This window comes from Canis aureus, chromosome 7 (assembly GCF_053574225.1).
Source record: "Canis aureus isolate CA01 chromosome 7, VMU_Caureus_v.1.0, whole genome shotgun sequence".
Taxonomy (NCBI): Eukaryota; Metazoa; Chordata; class Mammalia; order Carnivora; family Canidae; genus Canis; species Canis aureus.
Window position 1 is genome coordinate 70,112,316 of NC_135617.1, and position 19,806 is coordinate 70,132,121.

Sequence of the window (19,806 nt, forward strand, 5' to 3'; positions counted from 1 at the left end):
GGGTCACGTGCCAGCCGTCCCTCCCCCCCCCCCCCACGAGGAACAGTTTTCCGAAGGTTTCTGGGGGTCGCGCAAGAGGCCAAAGAGGCTGCATGGCCCTGACCTATCTCCAGAGAGCCGGGGCGCTCTAATGCCGCTGCTTCTCCACATCCCCGGCTTCCTATCCCGCTGTCGTCGACCCCGTCCCCCCCACTAGCCTCTCCGTACGGGCTCAGCATGGCTGCCACAGCCCGAGAACGTGCACTGCGCAGGCGCAAGGGTGAGCTCCGATTGGGGGAGGGGAAAGGAGCATTGGAGTCGGCGGGGGAGCGCAACAGAGCGCATGCGTCCGGAGGCACGGCCGCTCCCTCGCTGGGCCTGAGAGCGCGCGCAGTGGGTGGGGCGGAAGCGGGCGCGACGCGCTTATCTCTGGTCTGAGCGGCCCCTCCTCCCTCAGTATCGGTGGCCTCACCGTTCGCCGGGGGGCAGCCTGCTTTGGTTCCTCTTACCCAGGTGTAAGTCGCCGCTTGGTTCGCTCTGTACAGTCTAGAAAAAACGCGCGCCTCGAAGCTCTTGTCAGTGAGGGAGGGGATGTGAGGGCTTGCAGGGTGGGGCCTTCCCCTGGTGTGGTTCGACAAAGGGAAAGGGGGTTTATCACCTTCCTGGTGCCGCGGGCGGGAAATGAGCTGAGAACGGTAGATGGGGGCGTTTTTTCCGGCATCTTTGTCTTAAGCAGCCTTACAGCCTCTTACTTCCCCTGAACCTACCCAGACTTACTTCATCGCTTCACTGACGCCTGCCAGCCTCGACTCCTTCCTTCCACAAAATTTAGAGCCTTCTGATCACTTTCACTTCTTTACTGATCTCGTGCTCTATTTCATTTAAAACTACTTTTTCCTGAGGCTTCGCCCTCTGTTCTATAAATGTTAAATCAATCTCATAAAAATTAAGGATATTATGGTGATTCTGTTGCCACCTAAAGCAAACATTTTACTTGTTTATAGCCAGTAATCTCTCCCTTGACCCTCAGTGTATGGGTTCAAATCCTCACTGTAGTTCATAACCTCTATTCCCCACCAAAAGAACAGAACAGAAGAGCCAATCTGCGGGAGGACTCGGGATTTTCCATCTCCGTCCTATAAACTGGGCCTTGCCTGTAACCCTTTAGTATTGTACTAGAAATCCTCTCTTGGATGTAAGGGAATTCCTTTTCTTTAGACCTGGTCAACTTTAGCCTATCACTCTAAAGCTATCCTCCATTTCGTTCCCATTAGTATTTTAAACTTTCCTCCTGTATTGGTTTGCCAGCCTCAAAAAAGGAAAACCCTACCAATACTGTGTTCCTTTGTAGACTATTTACTCTGAGCTATCCTGCACAGTCAAGACCTGAAAATATCATCTAAATTTTTCTAAGCCCCATTCCCACTCTTCAGTCCATTTCTTCCATTATTGAAAGTGTTCTGGCAGATGTCACCAAGGACCTGATTGGCAGTCACGATGAACTTTTCAGTTCTCAGCTTACTTGACCTCTGAAACATTAGACATTTGATCATATTTTCTTCCTGAAATTCTCTACACCCTTGATTTCTGTGGTCATTCCTTTTTTTTTAAAGATTTATTTATTTGACAGAGCACAAACCTGGAAAGCAGGAGAGGGAGAAGCAGGCTCCCTGCAGAGCAGGGACTACAGCCTGGATCCCAGGACCTGGGATCAAGACCTGAGCTGAAGGCAGAAGCTTAACCAACTGAGCCACCCAGATGCCCCTTCTGTGGCCATTCTCACCTGTTTCTTTCCCTGCTTGTCCAACTGCTCATTTCTTTTGTGGACTCTAGCTTCTTCTAATGGGTTGATGATGTTTGTCAGGATTTTTGCCTTAGTTTGCTTCTAGTTCTGTTCATCTTCTCTAATCTCACTCAGTGGCTCTAAGCCTCTTAAACGTGTGTCTTTACACATGCTGAGCCTTAAGTTCAAAAGATTTGTCGGAGTTAAACTTGGAACTAAATATTACCTCTTGATTAACTCTCGGGCACTTAAACCAGTTTAAAATTGATGCAGTCTATGCATGCTAGATCTGCTTCTGTATTACCTTGGTTAATTGCAGCTATTCAGTCACAAAGCCTGGAATCTAGGAACCCATTCTTGGGTTCTTCCCCCCCACACACACAACTTTATACCCACAAAACTTACTATTTTGCCTCTTAAGTATTTACTGAATCACATTCTGTCATAGTCCTATCACCTGAGCTACATCAACAGCTTCCCAACTGATTTCCCTCTCTCTAAAGCTGTATTGTCCAGTATAGTGGCCACTAGGCGCATGTTGCTATTTAAATTAATATTAAATTCTGAAGTTCCTCAGTAGCACTAGTCACATTTCAAGTTCTCATTAGCCACATGTGGTTAGTGGCTGTCATATTGGACAGCAGGAGTGATAGAACATTTCCATTATTGCAGAAAGTTCTATTCAACAGTACTGCTTTAGATTTTCTTCCCTGCCTCTGCCACAATACTGCCAGGACTGAGCTTTCTGAAACACAGCTCTGGCCATATGCTACTGCTTAAATCCTGTATTAATTCCTTATTGCCTGTGTGATAAAGCCCAAATGCCTATGCTTACCAGAAAGTCCTGTCTAGTTTTGTGTGTGGCCACTTTCCCTTGGGCCCTATGTTCCAGCCATAATGAACTGTTCCCCAGACAGACCATTTTGGTTTATACCTCTGTATTTTACACATACTGCTCTCTTATACGGAATAAACTTCTCCAATCAATCAAAGCCCCAAATCCATCATCTAAAAAGCCTACTTTTGCCTCCCAAATTGAGTTGACTGCTCATTCCTTGGTGTCCCTTCCTTTTATGATTGCACCTTTCATAGTGAGTGGTGTTTATGTGATTACATGTTTCATTACTAGACTTTGATCTTGAGAACACGGTCATATTGTTGTTGTTGTTTGTTTTTTTTTAGATTTTATTTATTCATGAGAGACACAGAGAGAGGCAAAGACACAGGCAGAGGGAGAAGCAGGTCCCATGCAGGGAGTCCAACGCGGGACGCGGATCCCAGGACCCCAGGATCACGCCCTGGGCCAAAGGCAGGCGCCAAACCTCTGAGCTACCCAGGGATCCCCATATTGTATTCTTTTTAAAAAAAATATTCACAGCTCTTGGCAGAGTAACTGGTCAATGTGAGGTGCTCACAAAGTGAGCAAATGTTGAAGGGAATGAATACTTAAGTATGTGACTTAGATGAAATTGTAATGTATGTTTATGGGGCATCATTCATAGTATTGGGGAAATAATCATTGTAAGTCATCATTTCTGTCAAGTATATAATTGAGACATTGGAATGGTGTGAGGAAAGACAGAAGCAGAACAGCACAGGCCATCTTCACGGAGAGCAGAGCACTCCAGTCTGGCCAGAATAGGATATAAGCCATAAGAGGTAAAGCAAGAGAAGAGAAGATTGGAAGATAAATTTATCTGAGGCAGTGTTGTAAAAAGATTTCTAGTGCCATTAAGCTTGGACTAGCTGGGGAGTCATTTGAGCAATTCCTTGACCCATGTTATGTCGTTAGATAAGAACCCTGTCTTCATATTCGCAGTAGCTAGCATGATACCTGTTAATAAACACCGAATACAAATGTCGGGTTGAAAGGAGATGAGACCACATTTGTGATAGCTCACATTTGTTGAATACTTGAAATGTGTTTGGGGCTGTTATAAGTGCTTTACATGTATTTTTTTTTCTTTTTAAAAATTTATTTAGGGATCCCTGGGTGGTGCAGCAGTTTGGCGCCTGCCTTTGGCCCAGGGCACGATCCTGGAGACCGGGAATCGAATCCCACGTCAGGCTCCCGGTGCGTGGAGCCTGCTTCTCCCTCTGCCTATGTCTCTGCCTCTCTCTCCCTCTCTCTCTGTATGACTATCATAAATAAATTTTAAAAAATGTTTTAAAAAATTTATTTATTTATTTAGAACACTTGTAGGGGTGGGAGATGAGAGGGAGAGAAAATCTCAAGCAGACTCTGCTGAGCACGAGCCCAATGAAGGCTAGGTCTCATGGCCCTGAGATCATAACCTGAGCCAAAGCCAAGAGTCTGAAATTTAACCAACTGAACTACTCAGGTGCCCCAGTGCTGTTATATGTATTAACTCTTTTAATTCCTTTCTTATAACCTTATGAAGTAGATGCTATTATTATCATCCCCATTTTTCAAATGAAGCAATTGAAGCAATAGATGTTAAATAATTTACTTGTGGTCACACTTTTAGTAAGTGATCTTAAGCTGGGATGTGAACCCAAGTAGTCTGCCCATGGATGATCTGTTTTTCTGGTTGCTAAACACAGCAGGTAGTTTAAGATCTAGGACTAAAGTTGAGAAAAAAGATCAGGGGAGGTAGATTTGGGAGTCATCTTTGAATTGATGTTTGATTCAGTCATGCAGGTAGATGAGATTTATAAGGAAGTATAAAATAGAATTTAGTTTTGAGTCGAAGATTGAACTTTGGGTTAGATCCTTATTCAGGGAACAGAATAGGAAGTAGAACCAATGGAAGAGTATTAAACAAGAAAGAAAAGCAAAATTACATAATATGAAGATGCCAGAACAAGACAAGGCCTCAGTAAGGGCTTCATGTTTGTTGAATAAATGACTAATCAGGAGTTGTTGTGCTTGTTTGTGCCATGGACTTCTTTGACAGTCTGCTAGAGCCTTAGGACCTTGTTTGACAATACCATTTGTAAACGTATAAATAAAACACATAATTATCAGAATTATGTTTAAAGAAGTGTGTGATGATCCAGTAATATGTGCTTCCATGTTAATATAATACATGTGGTTCTTAAGTAACAAATAAAATGATTTATTGGCAAGTCTAACAACTTATTAAATTATAGAGATATTTTGAGATATCTGTATGTGACATGAAAATATTAATTGATTTCTATTGATGAAAACATTGCAGGTACTGCTAGTACTACAAAGATTTGCTTTCTACATTCCTAAACTTAAATTTCAGTTTGATGTTATTGGAAATAAAAGTGACTTTAAAAAATTCCATCCACGTTCATGACCCCTGAATTTTGTGGCTTGTGGAACTGCAAGTTAAGAACCTTGTTCTGATTGAATGAGAAAGTGATATTCTGCAGACAAAGAAGGAAAACTCATGGGTTGGTAATTGGGGGTCATTACTGATATTGAGAGCAGTTTCTGTAAGCTGGGGATAGAATACAGAGCATGGGGATCCCTGGGTGGCGCAGCGGTTTGGCGCCTGCCTTTGGCCCAGGGCGCGATCCTGGAGACCCGGGATCGATTCCCACATCAGGCTCCCGGTGCATGGAGCCTGCTTCTCTCTCTGCCTGTGTCTCTGCCCTCTCTTTCTCTCTCTGTGACTATCATAAATAAATAAAAAAAAAAAAAATTAAAAAAAAAAAAAAGAATACAGAGCATGGGCAACCTGAAAACCCAGGCCAAGTAATCCAGACTGAATATAGTAGAAAGAAGGGAACTATTTAACTTTTCTAAGAGGAGAAGTGAAAGCTACCTTTATAGGGAGATCTATTTGGCAACAGGATGCACCATGGATTGGGTTCGGAGAGACTGGAGGTAGGTCAGCTAGCATGCATTCACATGTGAGATGAGAAGGAATAAAATAGTTGCAATCTCAGGACTATCTATGCTTAGAAGGGGGCTCAAGCCTCCCTGTGGTCCACAAGGTCCCACGTGGTCTTGCTTCTGCCCGACTCTGGCCTCATCTACCATCTTCTACTTGCTGATTATGCTCCAGCCGCACTGATCTTTCACTTCCTTGAAGGAGCTAGCTAGTCTCTTGCCTGTCTTCATGGCTTACGCTACTGCTGTTCCCTCCAAGAGGAGCATTCTTCCCACTCTGCCTAACTCCTACTCACCCTTCAGATCTCATCTCCGTATCATTAGGTTCCCCATTCCAGTTAGTCTAACAGATCTCAGTTTTTTTCCCTTCCTTTTATAATTTGCATTTTTAGATTTGTTTAATATCTCTATTTTCACTAGATTATAAGTGTGATGATGGTAGGTGTCTGGTGTCCAGCATCCTGCCAGGCAGATAGAAGGTGGTCAATACATACTTGCTAAATAAATAAATAAACAAACAAACCTCTTTGAGCCATGGTTTTCTTATTTATATATGGAATAATAAATTCCAACCTTGTAGTTGACAGAGTTGCTAATAAATCCTAATAAAGGATTGTATAGTTGCTATACATCCTAATAAAGTAGCTAAAAGAAAGAATGAATATTCATTCGTGGATGTGAAGAGATATTGAGCTGGGAATGAGGGTAAATGGGAGATGGATGACTAGGTTCACTCTCTGAAACAGGAGGTGGAAGGGAGTAGGAAGAAAATGGCAGTTGGCATGTAGCTTGGGAAGGACCTAGAATGGAATGGGAAGAGTGTGGAGAATGGTGGGTTGCACAGGGAAGGCAGTGGAGGTGAAAGTATTTGCAGGGTAGCCTATAGGCATGACTGGTAAGACCTACTGTTGACTGTTTGAAGGGATTGTCTATCATTCATCTAATGCTTGAGGGCTCTTTAGTCTCGGTTTCATCATCTTCAGTAACACCACACATTCATCCAGTGAACAGTTACTTGTTGGTGTATCTTCTTGGTGGATGCTAAGAGTGTGAAAAAAAAAGAATAGGACATGGTTCCTTAAGGATCTTGCAGTGAGGGTGAGATGACTGTGAAGCACATATATAGAGAGAGTAGTACAAGAAAAATGATGGTAATGGCAGGCACAGGGAGCTGTGGCAGCATACAGAAGAAGCCACTAATCCCTGTTCCAGGTTCCAAGGCTTCCTGAGGGAAGTGAGATTTCATCTCAAAGGACATACAGACATAGGTTAAATGGAGTTCAGGTCATTAAGGATCATACTAAGGAAGCAGATTACAATCATTGAAGGTTTTTGTACCAAAGTATGATGTGATGAAATATGCATAATAAAAAGATTCCTTTGGCAGCACTAGAAAATAAGAATGGAGACAGATCAAGAAGAAAGTTAAAGTAATCCAGGGAAAAGCAAACAAATCAATGAAGGCCTGAGCCAGTGGGAATGGGAAGAAAAGAGGACAGATGCAAGAGATATTAACAAGGTAGAATTGATAGGACTTGCTAAACAATTGGATGAGAAGATTTGAGGAAGATGAAGTGGTCAAGGTTGACTCATAGATTTGTGGCTTAGATGATTGATTGGATAGTCAAGTTATTTACTGAGGTCTTGAATATAGGAGTTGGAACTTGTTGGGAAGGAGGGTAATGAGCTTAGTTTTGTAAATTTTGAGATGGAAGGGTATTCAAGATTGTAATTGCTAGACTTCATTTGCCTATTAGAATTCTTTATTGAACCATCAACAGAGGTTTTTGAGACCTAATGTAAATGACCTAGATGGCTCAGATGGTTAAACATCTGCTGTGGCTCAGGTCATGATCTCCAGATCCTGGGATCAAGTCCCCCCCCCACATTAGGCTCCTTGCTCAGCGGGGAGTCTCCTCTTCCCTCTCTTCTGCCTCTCCCCTCTGCTTGCTCATTCTCTCTCTCCCCCTCCCTCTCTTTCTCTCTCTCAAATAAATAAAATCTTAAAAAAAAAAAAGAAAGAAAAAACTTGTCAATACTTTTGAAATGAATGCAGTTTGGAAATCATAACACACTGCTTTTCATTTAGAATTTAGACATTTTTGAAGATCACTGGGGAAAAATGAGCACAGACTGGTTTAAATGAAATTAAACAATTGTTTTTAATTTGGTTGGTTGTGGTAATAGTATTGTATTCTGTTAAAAGAAAAGTTATCTGAGAAATATAATGGCAGAATTTGTTTAAAATAGCCCAGAAAAGGAAAAAAAAAAAAAAAAAAGGACATGGAACAGAATAGATAAAAAGGACATGGAACAGAATAGATGAAACAAGAATGGAAGAGTTTTAGAAGGTTGAAGCTCATGAGAGTAAAATGAGGATTTATTATATTCTCTTTTATGTTTGTTTGAAATTTTTAAAAAAAGTTTTCACTTATTTAGAGATAGAGGTGGGAGGACAGCAGAGGGAGGAGCAGAGAGAGAGGGACAAGCAGACTCTGCTGAGCGCAGAGCCTGACACAGGGTTCCATCCTATGACCCTGAGATCGTGACCTAAGCTGAAATGAAGAGTCAGATGCTTAACCAACTGAGCACTTAGGCGCCCCTGTTTGAAATTTTTCACCATAAAATTAAAAATATATATATTTTAGTCATAGATCTAAAAGAAATCAATTAGTGGAATGTAAAATTTTTATTATTACTAAGTCAACACTGAATCATATTATGAGTATGTTTCGAATTTGTGCCAAGACTTGTGACAGACCAGAGATCAAGTGGAAGACATATATCACTCAGGCAGTTAGTTGGAAAATGCTATCTGAGCATTAATACACAGATTTAACCTTGTGTTAATGTCTCAGATGATGTCATGCAATTGTCCAGCATGTCATCTGTTGAAGATAGCGTATTGAGGTGGTTTTTGGTTCATGATGATTCTCCCTTCTCTGGGAATAACTGTGATACATAGGGGTGATATTGTGCCTGGCCACAGCTAATTGATCCAGAGATACACACTAATACAAGCTGAGCCAATCAGATCATCTCTCCCAGCAATGTGAAACTTGGGAGATGGTGGCTGGAGGTCTTTAAGGGTGAGGCGTAATTAACAGCAGCTCAGCTCTTGCTGCTAAGACCCCTGAGGCTTTCCTTCCTGAGGCTAGCTTATTCCATTCTTCTTTTGATTTTATGAATTTAGCTCAGTATCCTTCCAGTAAATTGCCATTTTAAAAGTTAAGTTAGCCAGAATTGGTGTCTATTGCCTACATCTCGAAGTTTTATTCAATATAATAAATGATTACATAATGAGATTATTATGGTTTGGCATCTTATTACCTCTGTGTTGAGGTAAATTTAAAAATAAAAAATTGTTACTATCGAGACGCCTGGGTGGCTGAGTGGTTGAGCATGTCTTCAGCTCAGGGCGTGATCCCAGAGTCCCGGACTGGGGGATCTGTCCCAGGGGGACAGGGGGAGGGGGAGCCTGCTTCTCCCTCTACCTATGTCTCTGCCTCTCTCTGTGTGTCTCTCATGAATAAATAAATAAAATCTTTTTAAAAATTGCTACTATCAAGTTTACAGTCCAAAAAATTTCTTGAGGGACACTTTTGTGGAGAATACAGTTTGAGAACTGCTGTGGAGGTCAAGTGGAGATGTTGAAAGGCAGTTGAGTATATGGGTGGTATGAAATTCAGGGAAAGAACTGAGCTCAAGGAGTAAATTTGGAAGACATCAGCAAATAGGAGGCATCTGAAGGCATGCCATCCAGGACAAATGTGAGAAGAGAAAAGGTTGAGGACAAAACTCCAGGGAACACCAGCTGTTAAGAAAGGAGTCCACAAAGAAGACAGAGAAGAGGACGCCAAAGAAGTAGGAGCAAAAAGACTAGGAGAGATTCATGATGCCAAAAAATAGGCCATTTTAGGAAGGAGGGCATGGCCAACAGTGTCAAATGTTGCAAAGAGTTCATTTGATTTAACAACTCAAAAACATTGATGAACAGTCTCATTGTTGAGAGTTACAGCATAAATGGCAAGTATAAAAATGGAAATATGGAAACCCATGCCCTTTTCAGGAAATTTGGCCTTCTAGGAAAAATAAATGGGGCTAGAAAGGGATGAGTGAGCTGTGTTAGAAAGCCATGAGCTACTAGATTCACAGGTGCCATTATTTTCAGGGACATTCCTATTTAATGACCAAAATATACAGTGAGTTACTGGGATACAGAACCAATTGCCTTGCTCCTCTCGCATGCAATTACTTCTGCAAACTAATTAGAGACTCTTTGAGATATCTGTTACAGAACTTGTTGGAGAGTACTGACAGGATTGCATAGAGGGAAGGATAGTCCTAACTGTTTGAACTTGTTACTCTTTACTGGGAGAGAAGAGTTGACCACACCTGGCCAGAGTCTTGATGATGGGTGGTTATATATCTGCTCACCTTGATCTTGTCTACACTCTAATCTGTGAAGAACTTGTACCCTTTTATTTCTTTCCTCTCACGCAGAGTAGTTGCAGTGACTGCTTTACCTGTTCCTAGCCTTCCTACCTAGTCTTCTTCCTCATGTCCCCTCAGACCTCCTTCCAAACAGTCTGTCCTATCTGGGCCACAATCATTAATCAATAGCCACCCCCAAGGGGAAATGGAGCCCTTCTTTGGTTTATTTTGAGTCCCCATCTCAATTCTGACCACATACAGAGAATGGTGTTCAGAAAACTATAGTATGGAGCAAAATCCAGCCCACCATCTTTTAAGGGGCCCAAGAACTAAGAGAAATGGTTACATTTTTAAATGGTTGGAAGAAAAGCGAAAGAATGATGTCATGAAAATTGTATGAAATTTAAATTCCAGTGTCCATAAGTAAAAAAAAGGTTAAGAACAAAATTCCAGGGAACACCACCTAAATGGTGTTTTCAGAATGACTGAAAGAAAGTGGTCCACGAAGGAGACTGAGGAGATGCCCAGGAAGTGTGGGAGGAAGCTGGGAGGAATCCAGCATAGCCATGCTCTTTCAACATTGACATGTTGTCTGTGGCTGTTTGTGCACTTGCAGCTGAGTGCATAACACAGAGATGAATGGCTCAAAGCCTAGAATATTTCCTATCTGATCCTTCACAGAGGTTTTCGGATTCTCCTGCCTTAGATTCTAGGTGGCTGTGTGCACTATGTCTCCCCCTATGGTCCTGATGATGTCATAAACTTCCTTTCTGCTGCCCTAAAAGGCCTGAATCTTCCCACTGCAGGAACTGTTGATGGATTAGTCTACAAAGAGTGGGACATTGGGAAAATGTTCTGTTTTTCGGAGCGTAACACAATGATTTCCAAACCCTACTCCAGCCTTGCCACTCTGCCTGCCCCCCACCACACAAACTCATATATGTGCTTGCACATATATACACATTAGTGTTTCAGAATATCCAGGAGATCATGGGGTTGTTTTGGGTTTTGGCTATTATTGCTGCTGATATTTATTTTTCAAAGGGGAGTATGGATTTTGAAAGTCTGAGATACTGAGGGATTATATTCACATAGATTGATTTCTAAGGTTACTTAATTGCCACATTAGATGTTTCTCACTGCTTCTTCCCCCATCCCTTCTGTCTTTCTCTCTTTTTCTTCTCTATTAGACTTCCCAGCATATACTGTGACAGTTTTCTCCCTCACCTCCCACTTGCTTCTTAGCCCACCACAATCTGGAGTCAACTCCCACTACAACACTGAAACTGCTCTCAATACATTTGTCAACCATTTCATAATTACCAAATCTAAGGACACTTCTAGTCCTTCCTTGACTTCTGGGTAGCATTTTATAATGCTGACCTTGTCCTTCTTCATGGAACACCTCTGCTTCTCTGAATCTGCTCCTTCCTTGTTCTTCTCTTAGCTCTCATGGCTATCTGGATGCTCCTGGTGTCACCAAATCTCTACAAATTGGTGCATGTCCATGTACTGGTTATTTTCTGGTGTTAGTGCCAGGCTCGCCCTCCTATACTGTGTTCTGAACTGCTTGGCCAAGGCGTCTGTAAAGCATGTACTTCTTAGGCTTATTAGCTGGTTGGCTTCCCATTATATTCTCCCAATAGGAGGCACTGGCAAGGGATATGAAGGCAGGGGAAACTGAGAAGCTTCCTGCTTTAGTTTCTAACAGAGTGACAGTTGCTGGTAGATATGGCAGCAGTAAGAATGGGTGATTCTGGACGTAAGCCTTCTAGGTAGAGAAAGCATCTTCTCAATTATCCAGCCTTGAAGAAGATGGAACCTTTTCAGCAGATCCAGAACTAGCTATGATGGTGTCAGTCCCAGGGCAACAGCAGGCATGGACGTGGATTCCATGTCAGGGGAAGAATAGCTTCTGATTTCTAGATATTCCTCTATTTGTGCCTCCAGACACCTTTTCCTTTTTGTACTTCTTGCCCTTTTAACACCTTTGTGACTGATTTCCTGTATTAAATTCCCTGAGTCTGGAAGACCTAGAGTGGTTCTATATTCCCAACTAGATCCTGGATGATAACTGGCAAGAGGGTTGGGGTTGGAATCCATGCAGACTTACATCATGCCACTTCCTGTTCTGTCTGCACAGTCTACTTGCATGATCTTATCCACTGCTTCTGCTTCAACATTTGTGCTCATGACTCCCAAATTGAGGTTTCTCAGCCCATGCTTCAGTTCTATACCCATATACCTCATGTCTCCTGCATGGTTCTTTCACTGGCATCTCACATTCTACATGTACAACACTAAACTCATCCTCTTCTTCATCAAATCTGCTTCTTTGGCTCCTTTTCTATTTCATTACTGACTACCCACCCAGCCAGCTAATCTAGAAATCTTAGTGTTGGCCTTGACTCCTCTGCTTGGCTAATCAGTAGCCAAGCCCTTTAGATTCTGTCTCCTAATTATCTCAATATTCTATTCCCTCCATTGCCTCTGTTCATGACTTAATTCAGGTTCTTATCAATTCTCAACTAAATTATTGCTATATTGCTAAAAAAGAGTGGTATGTGGGTGTGTGCAACTTATTTTGATGTAATGTAATATAGACTCTGACCAGCAGTTTTAGCTCAATTTTTTCTAAGCTCCAGTCCATCCTTTGAAATTTTTGAAGACCAGTTTTTCTAAAATTTAAAATAATTGGGTCACTCCTCAGTTTTAATACCTCTAAAAGCCAGACCCTCTTTGTGTTATAACATGGCCTATGTGATCTGGCTCTTGCTTAAATTTCCAGCTCATCTTGACACTCCTCCATGCACTACTACCAAACAGGGACACAATCAGTAGTCTCCACACCATTCACATCCAACCACACAGATGTCTCCAAGGGAAGGAGCTCTGAATGCCTTTGCCTTCACATATTCGCCTGGCCCTTGCCCTAGAATGCTTTTCTCTTCCTTCGGGTTCTGCTGGTCAAATTGTTTTTCTTTCAAGATTCTCAGAAGCTTGGATTATGTTCCATCCTCATAAAGTTAATACTTTTAAAACACTGAGCACATTCTTGTTGGAAACATTACATTGTTGTGTAATTATTTATTCATTGACTCCCCCACCCCGCCAACTAGACTTTAAGCTCTTTGAAAGCAGGAATACCCTTTATTCATCTTTGTATTTCTAGCACTGGACCCAATACTAGTACTTATTAAATTTTCCATGTATTTCTGCAGAATGAAATTGAGCTAATGCCCGAAGAACACCTCTCAGAGAGAAAAAGAGGAAGGAGGGCTGGAGGGAGGAGGAGGCGGGGTCTGAAGAGCCCTGGGAGTTTGCCGTGGGAAGAGGAGCTTCCCCACTGCAGCCAACTGCCAGGAGGTGGTGCTGCTCTGAAGAGCCCATTGCCTAGGTTACCAGCTTAAGCTGACGGTTTGGTACTACAGAGGGATCCCCAGCAGGAGGCAGACATCCCTCCATTGTCTTCCCAGCCCAGTTACACACCCGACTCTGGCCTGGTGAAAGAGCCAAGTCTTAGAAGAGGTTGCTGGCACTGTGTCTCTCCCCAGCAACTGATGATGTTAAACCCTACACTTCTGTGATTGGTTTAACCAAGTGATAAAGGCAACTATTGGAACTAGCTGGTGGAACATGATCTGGGGAAGGAATTTGGGGCCCTGGGTCAGCTGGTTGGTAGGTCTTAGCCCATGGTGTGGTGTGAAGATATGGATCATGAGCAGAGGCAGGGAGCTGCACTGCTAAGGCTGTTACACCTCCTGTGGCTGCTGCCCTACTCCCGGACCGCCCCTGAAGGTATGACAATACCTCGCCTTTACTTCAATCCTGACAGGTCAGAGCCTAGCAAACTGCCCAGAGCATTTGAAGTCTTCTTTGCATTTGAAGCCCTGTGCTTTGTAAGTGGCAGGAAGTATTATGGAGTAGTGGAAACAATAGCAGAATTGGGAAAGAGATCAACTATGGATGGATGGCCAAACAATGTCAGAGGTGCTTTATATATTGCACTCGAAACAATCTCTTGAAAGAGATTATTATATCCATTTTACAAATGGAAAAAAAAAATGAGACTAAGAGACTCTAGGTAATGTATTCAAATTCATGCAGTTGGAAAGTGGCAGAGCTGGGATTTGAACAAAGTAAATATTATGTTACTGTCCTATTTAGGTATCTGCTCTGCACTCTGTCATCAACTCACCTTGTGGTTCTTGAAAGTCTCTTAACTTTTATTGGTCCTTAGTTTCCTTCCTTGTAAAGGACGGGTGGAATGGATGAATAATCTGAAGATCCTTCTTCCTCTAAATATCTATTATTCTAGATATTGAGTACTGGATAGAAAGTTTCCTGCTCCTGTGTGTGGGGAGATTCTTGCCAGGAATTCCAAAGGATAGATATTATTGCCTACAACTTTGGGTCCTCCCACTCCTGTCATTGCAGGGGCTGGAGGGCTGAGGGAGATGAGGAGGTTTTCAGAGAGGTCTGGTGCTGATGAAGCAGCTGAAGAGAAACCTGGAGATTGGTTTTTTAGCTAACCATGTTTTCTGGGGGTAAGATGGGGCAGTGTCATGTGTGGCTTGGGGAGGCCATGACCATTCCTTAATTTACCCTCCCTTCTAAGATGGGGGAACCCATCGAAGCCCTTCACAAGTTAACATAGTGGCCTTCTGTGATTTAGACAAAAGTATCTTTTTTGGGAGGATGCAGCCCTGTGCCATGTGGCATGCTTGGTGAGCAGAGTGCAAGCTAGATTTCAACTTTCAATTACTTCCTTGGCCAGATTCCTCATGTAACACGCAAACAGGCAGCCCAACCTTGTGACTCCAAATTTGTTGCTTTAGACCTTTTTTTTTTTTTTTTTAATTTTACAACTTTAGACAGTTGGCCTTTTTATGGGCAGGGGAAGTTTGGAGAGATCCTGTGATTTCTTCTTCACCCTTATTGGGAGGGAGAGCCTAAATAACAGACACAAGAAGGGGTCACACCCCAATCCTACCCCTCTGCCTGAAGCAGGCCTTGCTGTCTTCTAAGCTAAGGAGGAGGAGGACACTCCCACCTCCCTGACTTACCTTGTTTCCTTTGCAGCTCCTACTCTAGCATGGCGGGATGAACTGCAAAACCACACATTCTTGCACACGATGTACTGCCAGAACTGGAGTCCCAGCATCGGACTCTTGGAAGCCTATGATGGGGATCAGCTTTTCTCCTTCAACTTTTCCCAGAACACTCGAGTGCCTCGCCTGCCTGAATTTGCTGACTGGGCTCAGAAGTCTGGAGATATGCCCACCATTTCCTTTGACAAAGCATTCTGCCAAGCTATGATTGAGGAAATAGGACCAAAACTTGAAGGGCAAATCCCTGTGTCTAGAGGTCAGGGGTGTTTCGGGGGGCAGAGAGAGGGGCTACATTCTTAACCTCCTCAACCTGTACACTGAATTATTCCCTTTCACACCAGTCCCCTCCTCTAATGTCATCTGCGTCTCCCCTTACCAGCTATGGTCTGCCCTCTGTTTTTGTTGTGGGACAAAGACTTGTGCTCAGGACATAGTAGGTGTTCAGAACTGTTTATTGAATTTAATGAATGCAATAGGGACTAGTTGATGCCTACGGAATATTAGAGCTTGTGTTGCTATGCTCAGGAGGATGGAAGGGGAGAAAGGAAGTATCTAATGATGTGCCTGTGCTTCAGTGAGAAGATAGCATGTGATTAGATGATGGTGTGAACTGTAGACAGGAAGTGCTGCAGGAAGTCACGATGGAGGGTCCCAGAGTAGCCTGGATCTAGCTCTGCCTCTAGTCAAGGTCTGGTACTTGCCTGGAAGAAGACCTCCGTCAGAGCCCAAACTCCTCCCTCATCTCTCCTTCCAAAGCCCATTCCCACTGACACTGTCTCTACACTCCCCTCTGTATGCCACATCCCTTCCAAACTCAGGGGTACCATGTAAACTAGTTACTTCTTTCCCTCACACCTCAATCCTCCCACCAGGGTTTCCTATGGTCGACGTGTTCACGTTGAAGCCCCTGGAGTTTGGCAAACCCAACATGCTGGTCTGTTTTATCAGTAATCTCTTCCCACCCACATTGACGGTGAACTGGTGGCATCACTTGGACCCTGTGGAAGGAATCGGGCCCACTTTTGTGTCTGCTGTTGATGGATTCAGCTTCCAGGCCTTTTCTTACTTAAACTTTACACCGGCACCCTCTGATCTTTTCTCCTGCGTGGTGACTCATGAGATTGACAACTACACGGCAATTGCCTATTGGGGTGAGAAATTTCTCCTTGGAAGCCTGCTTTCTTTTGGGGACAAAAAAGGATGGACCCATGGGAGGGCTTTCTTTCTCTACTTGCACTTTGCTTAAGTCCATTCTCACCCTGAGCAACTTCAATTTTTCATGCCTCTGTTTCTTCTGTTTAATCCCTGCCCCCCAAGTCATTCCCCTGGGTGGGGACTCACCGACCAAGGCTCCAGGATGACTTGCTCCTCTTTTTCTCCAGTGCCCCATGATGCGCTGCCCTCTGATCTTCTGGAGAATGTGCTGTGTGGTGTAGCCTTTGGCCTGGGTATGCTGGGCATCATTGTTGGCTTAGTCCTCATCGTGTACTTCCGAAAGCCTTGCTCATGGTACATCGGGGTGTCTGGAGTGGGTGGGCAAACCATGGGAGCCACATACAGTGGTGCATGTGGGGGCATGCCCAAGGTCATCCTGTGGTATAGGGAGGCCTGTGTCGGCACCATGGACATCCTCCTGGTTGGAATCCCAGTTACGTACATACATACATACACACAGTTATAGGATCACAGGCATGGCTTTGAGTGGGAGAGGAGTGATATGGGGAACTATAGGAGGGGTGCTTGGAGATAACTTGGGGCCAAAGAGAGATCAACTTGTATGGGATATGCACCAGGCAGGGAGAGGCCTTTGTGGAGGAGGGGGGGTCCTCCTGATGGCTTTCCTCCATCCTTCTCTCTCCTCAGATCGATAGTTCCTGACCAGAATCTGGTGCCAGCAGGGTCAACCATGCATGCAGTGGGAACTCACGTTTCTGGCATCCTGCCCAGGATCTCCCTTTCTCAGAGCAGAAGTCCCCAGGACGCCTCTGGGAGTGTATGCGTGAGGATGTGTACAAGTTTCTCAGCTGGGGCTCTACTGTCCCTGGACTTGCACCCAGGGGTACCCAGAACAGCTTACTTATCACAACCACATTCCTTCCCACTTCAGGGCAATAAATCTTATTTCTTAATATTGCATGGGTTGTCATTTCAAGTTCAACTTGCTTTAACTTGAATGCAGCTTGCCCTCATTAGGGAGGGAAATGGGAAAACCCCTAGCTCCTCAGTTGACTCCTGTTCCCTGGTCTCAGCACCATACAATGGCTTTTACTCCTCTCCGTTTGTGCAAAATACATGAAAAATGAAGGCAGAGCTATTTTCTGATAATCTGCTCACAAAACCGTGGAGGAAGCTGATTGCGGATATTTTTTTTCATTTTACTGTTTGTGAAAATGTTTATGGCTAGTATAAGCTGCCTTGGGAAATATATAACTCCTTTCAACCTTCACTGTAGCTGGGAAAATGGGAGGTCAGGAATGGGAAAAATAAGCTTTCAAATGCTGTTCTAACTGAATCATGTTGGTTCTGTGAAAACCGTATATTCAAGCTCCTGAAACAGCCTGAAGGGACAATTCATGTGTCCCTCCAAACAATTTGTTCTTTGGCCAGAGTGGATCATCCAAGGAGAACTATGGTGGTGCTGCCCTGAGCAGATAGTGGGGGCAGGGGACACGTGACTACTGGTGGTAAATTACTTTGCATGCTCTTTTTTTCTTGCTTTCTTTAGGGTCTGGGGGTTACTTTGGAGGAGGGGGTGGCATTAAAGTTAAGAGTGAAATTATTTTGGTATTGGTCAGAGAGTCTCTGTTTTTCACATTGTACCAGAATCTAAGGGAAAGATCCAATTCCTAGGAGTTGGCACCTCCTCTATCCCATCTCATTTCATTTTTTTTTTTTTTTTTTTAGATTTTTTTTAGTTATTCATGAGAGACATAAAGAGAGAGGCAGAGACATAGGCAGAGGGAGAAGCAGGCTCCCTGCAGGGATACTGATGCGGGACTCAATCCCAGGACCTGGGAATCATGACCAGAGCCAAAGGCAGATGCTCAACCACTGAGCCACCCAGGTGCCCCTCCCCCATCTCATTTCTAATAGCAGCATGCTTACTGCTTAATAGTATGCTCAGGAACCAGGCTGCCAAGGATTCAATTTTGACTGTCAAATTTCAGCTGTGTGACCTTGGGCAAGTTACTTAACCTCTCTGTGCCTTGGCATTATTTTCTGTAAAAGGATGATAATAAAGGTGTTGTTGTGAAACCTAAATAAGGCAATATCGTAGAATGCTTTAGAACAGTGTTTGGCACATGGAAAAGCTGATCAATAATTGAGCAAGGATTTCCATAGGGAAACTTAGCAGCATGACTGACTTCTTTCTTTTTTTTCTGGAACCTACTTCGAATCTACATTCAAGTATTATATTTTCTCCCTTTGAGATATTTTTATTTTTCTTTTCTCTTTACCATTCTACATGTGTCTTACTCCTTTGTAGTTCTTCCTGATTTTTATCTATTCTCCAACTTATCTAGAAATTTCTTGCCAGTCATGTCTTCAGACTGCGTTTATTACACTGTGTGACCTTAGACAAGTTACACCCCCTTTGTGGACCTCAAATCCCACATATGTAAAATGATGGGCTTCACATTAGATGCTCTCTGGTCAAACATTCTATGATACTGTCACTTGAAATACTCAAGAAGCACTAAAGACCCTCTCTAGTCTGGTGTCCCCCTTCCCAACAGGTATCCTTACTCTTGAATGAATCTGGTTTCACCACTCTTCTTTGACTGTACTGTGTCTGTGTTCTCTTTAGGGCACACAGGCTTCCTCTCACTGTAATTCCTTCTTTATTCTGCTCCCCTTGTTCCCAGCTTAACCAATGCTATAGATCCCACCTAAATTCAACTTCTTCCATGAACTTATCCCTCATCCTGCAAACTTTTTTTAAAAAAAGCTTATTTAAGTAAATTTAAGTAATTTCTGCACCTGATGTGGGGCTCAAACTCACAGCCCCAAGATCAAGCATTGCATGGTCTTATGACTGAGCCAGCCAAGTGCCCTCCCTGCAGCCTTAAATAATCTTTATTGAGCTTTACTAAGACTTAATGCACTTTGATCCAGACTGCTTTCAAGGATATACTGCCTTGTTTCATATGTTAATTTTTTTCACCTAACTAGTTTGTAATTTATGTAATTCAGGGATTATAAACAGTTTATCCTTCCATCAACAGGGAAGGTGGGTCTCATTTTCATTTATTCACTAACACTTGAAATTATTTAACTTTCAAATGTTGGCAATATGGCAGTATAGTGGGTGTATTTTAATTTGCCTTCCTCGTGTTACTACTGTGTTACTACTGTGGTCGGGGATCTTTTCATGGTTTTCTCTCTCTGTGAATTGCTGAGTCATATCTTTTGTCTATTTAAAAAATTGCATTTTCTTGTGAATTCGTGGGAATTTCTTATATAGTCTTTGTAACAATTTTATGTCAGTATAAATATCGCAAATGCCTTCTTCCAGTTTGCTGCTTATCAGTTAAATTTGTATATGTTTCTTTCCTGAATAGAATTATTTAATTTTGACGAACGGTCAGAACCTTCATGATTTGTGCTTTTATAATCTTAAGAAATCCTTCCCAACCCCAAGGCAGTAAAGTTACAATTTTTGCTGGAAT

At 43.0% G+C, this 19,806-nt stretch overlaps 1 protein-coding gene and 1 long non-coding RNA gene across 4 annotated transcripts; both read left to right on the forward strand.

Annotated features, from left to right (window-relative positions):
• The first annotated feature begins 28 nt into the window (after nucleotides 1–28).
• Nucleotides 29–17,265, forward strand: LOC144317711 (HLA class II histocompatibility antigen, DM alpha chain). 3 transcript variants are annotated; one of them, XM_077904514.1, is made up of 6 exons: nucleotides 33–259; nucleotides 13,247–13,823; nucleotides 15,108–15,392; nucleotides 16,009–16,287; nucleotides 16,519–16,645; nucleotides 17,000–17,265. In XM_077904514.1, coding segments are annotated over exons 2-6 (798 nt in total). In that variant the 5' UTR covers nucleotides 33–259; nucleotides 13,247–13,717; the 3' UTR covers nucleotides 17,001–17,265. The 3 variants fall into 3 exon arrangements, with proteins under 3 accessions (XP_077760641.1, XP_077760640.1, XP_077760642.1); XM_077904515.1 differs by lacking the exon at nucleotides 13,247–13,823 and having other exon boundaries at nucleotides 29–259; XM_077904516.1 differs by lacking the exons at nucleotides 33–259; nucleotides 13,247–13,823 and adding an exon at nucleotides 14,470–14,572.
• LOC144317713 (uncharacterized) lies at nucleotides 278–5,039 on the forward strand. Its single transcript, XR_013383720.1, has 2 exons — nucleotides 278–494; nucleotides 3,746–5,039. It is a non-coding gene; the product is annotated as an uncharacterized LOC144317713 (long non-coding RNA).
• Nucleotides 17,266–19,806: the final 2,541 nt, after the last annotated feature.

Bases quoted from the DNA above. Each gene is read 5' to 3' on its own strand.
- LOC144317711 (XM_077904514.1), top strand. From the start codon at position 13,718: ATGGTGTGGTGTGAAGATATGGATCATGAGCAGAGGCAGGGAGCTGCA. The intron at 13,824-15,107 runs GTATGACAATAC...TTTCCTTTGCAG, and splicing joins CTCCCGGACCGCCCCTGAAG to CTCCTACTCTAGCATGGCGG. The intron at 15,393-16,008 runs GTCAGGGGTGTT...TCCTCCCACCAG, and splicing joins GCAAATCCCTGTGTCTAGAG to GGTTTCCTATGGTCGACGTG.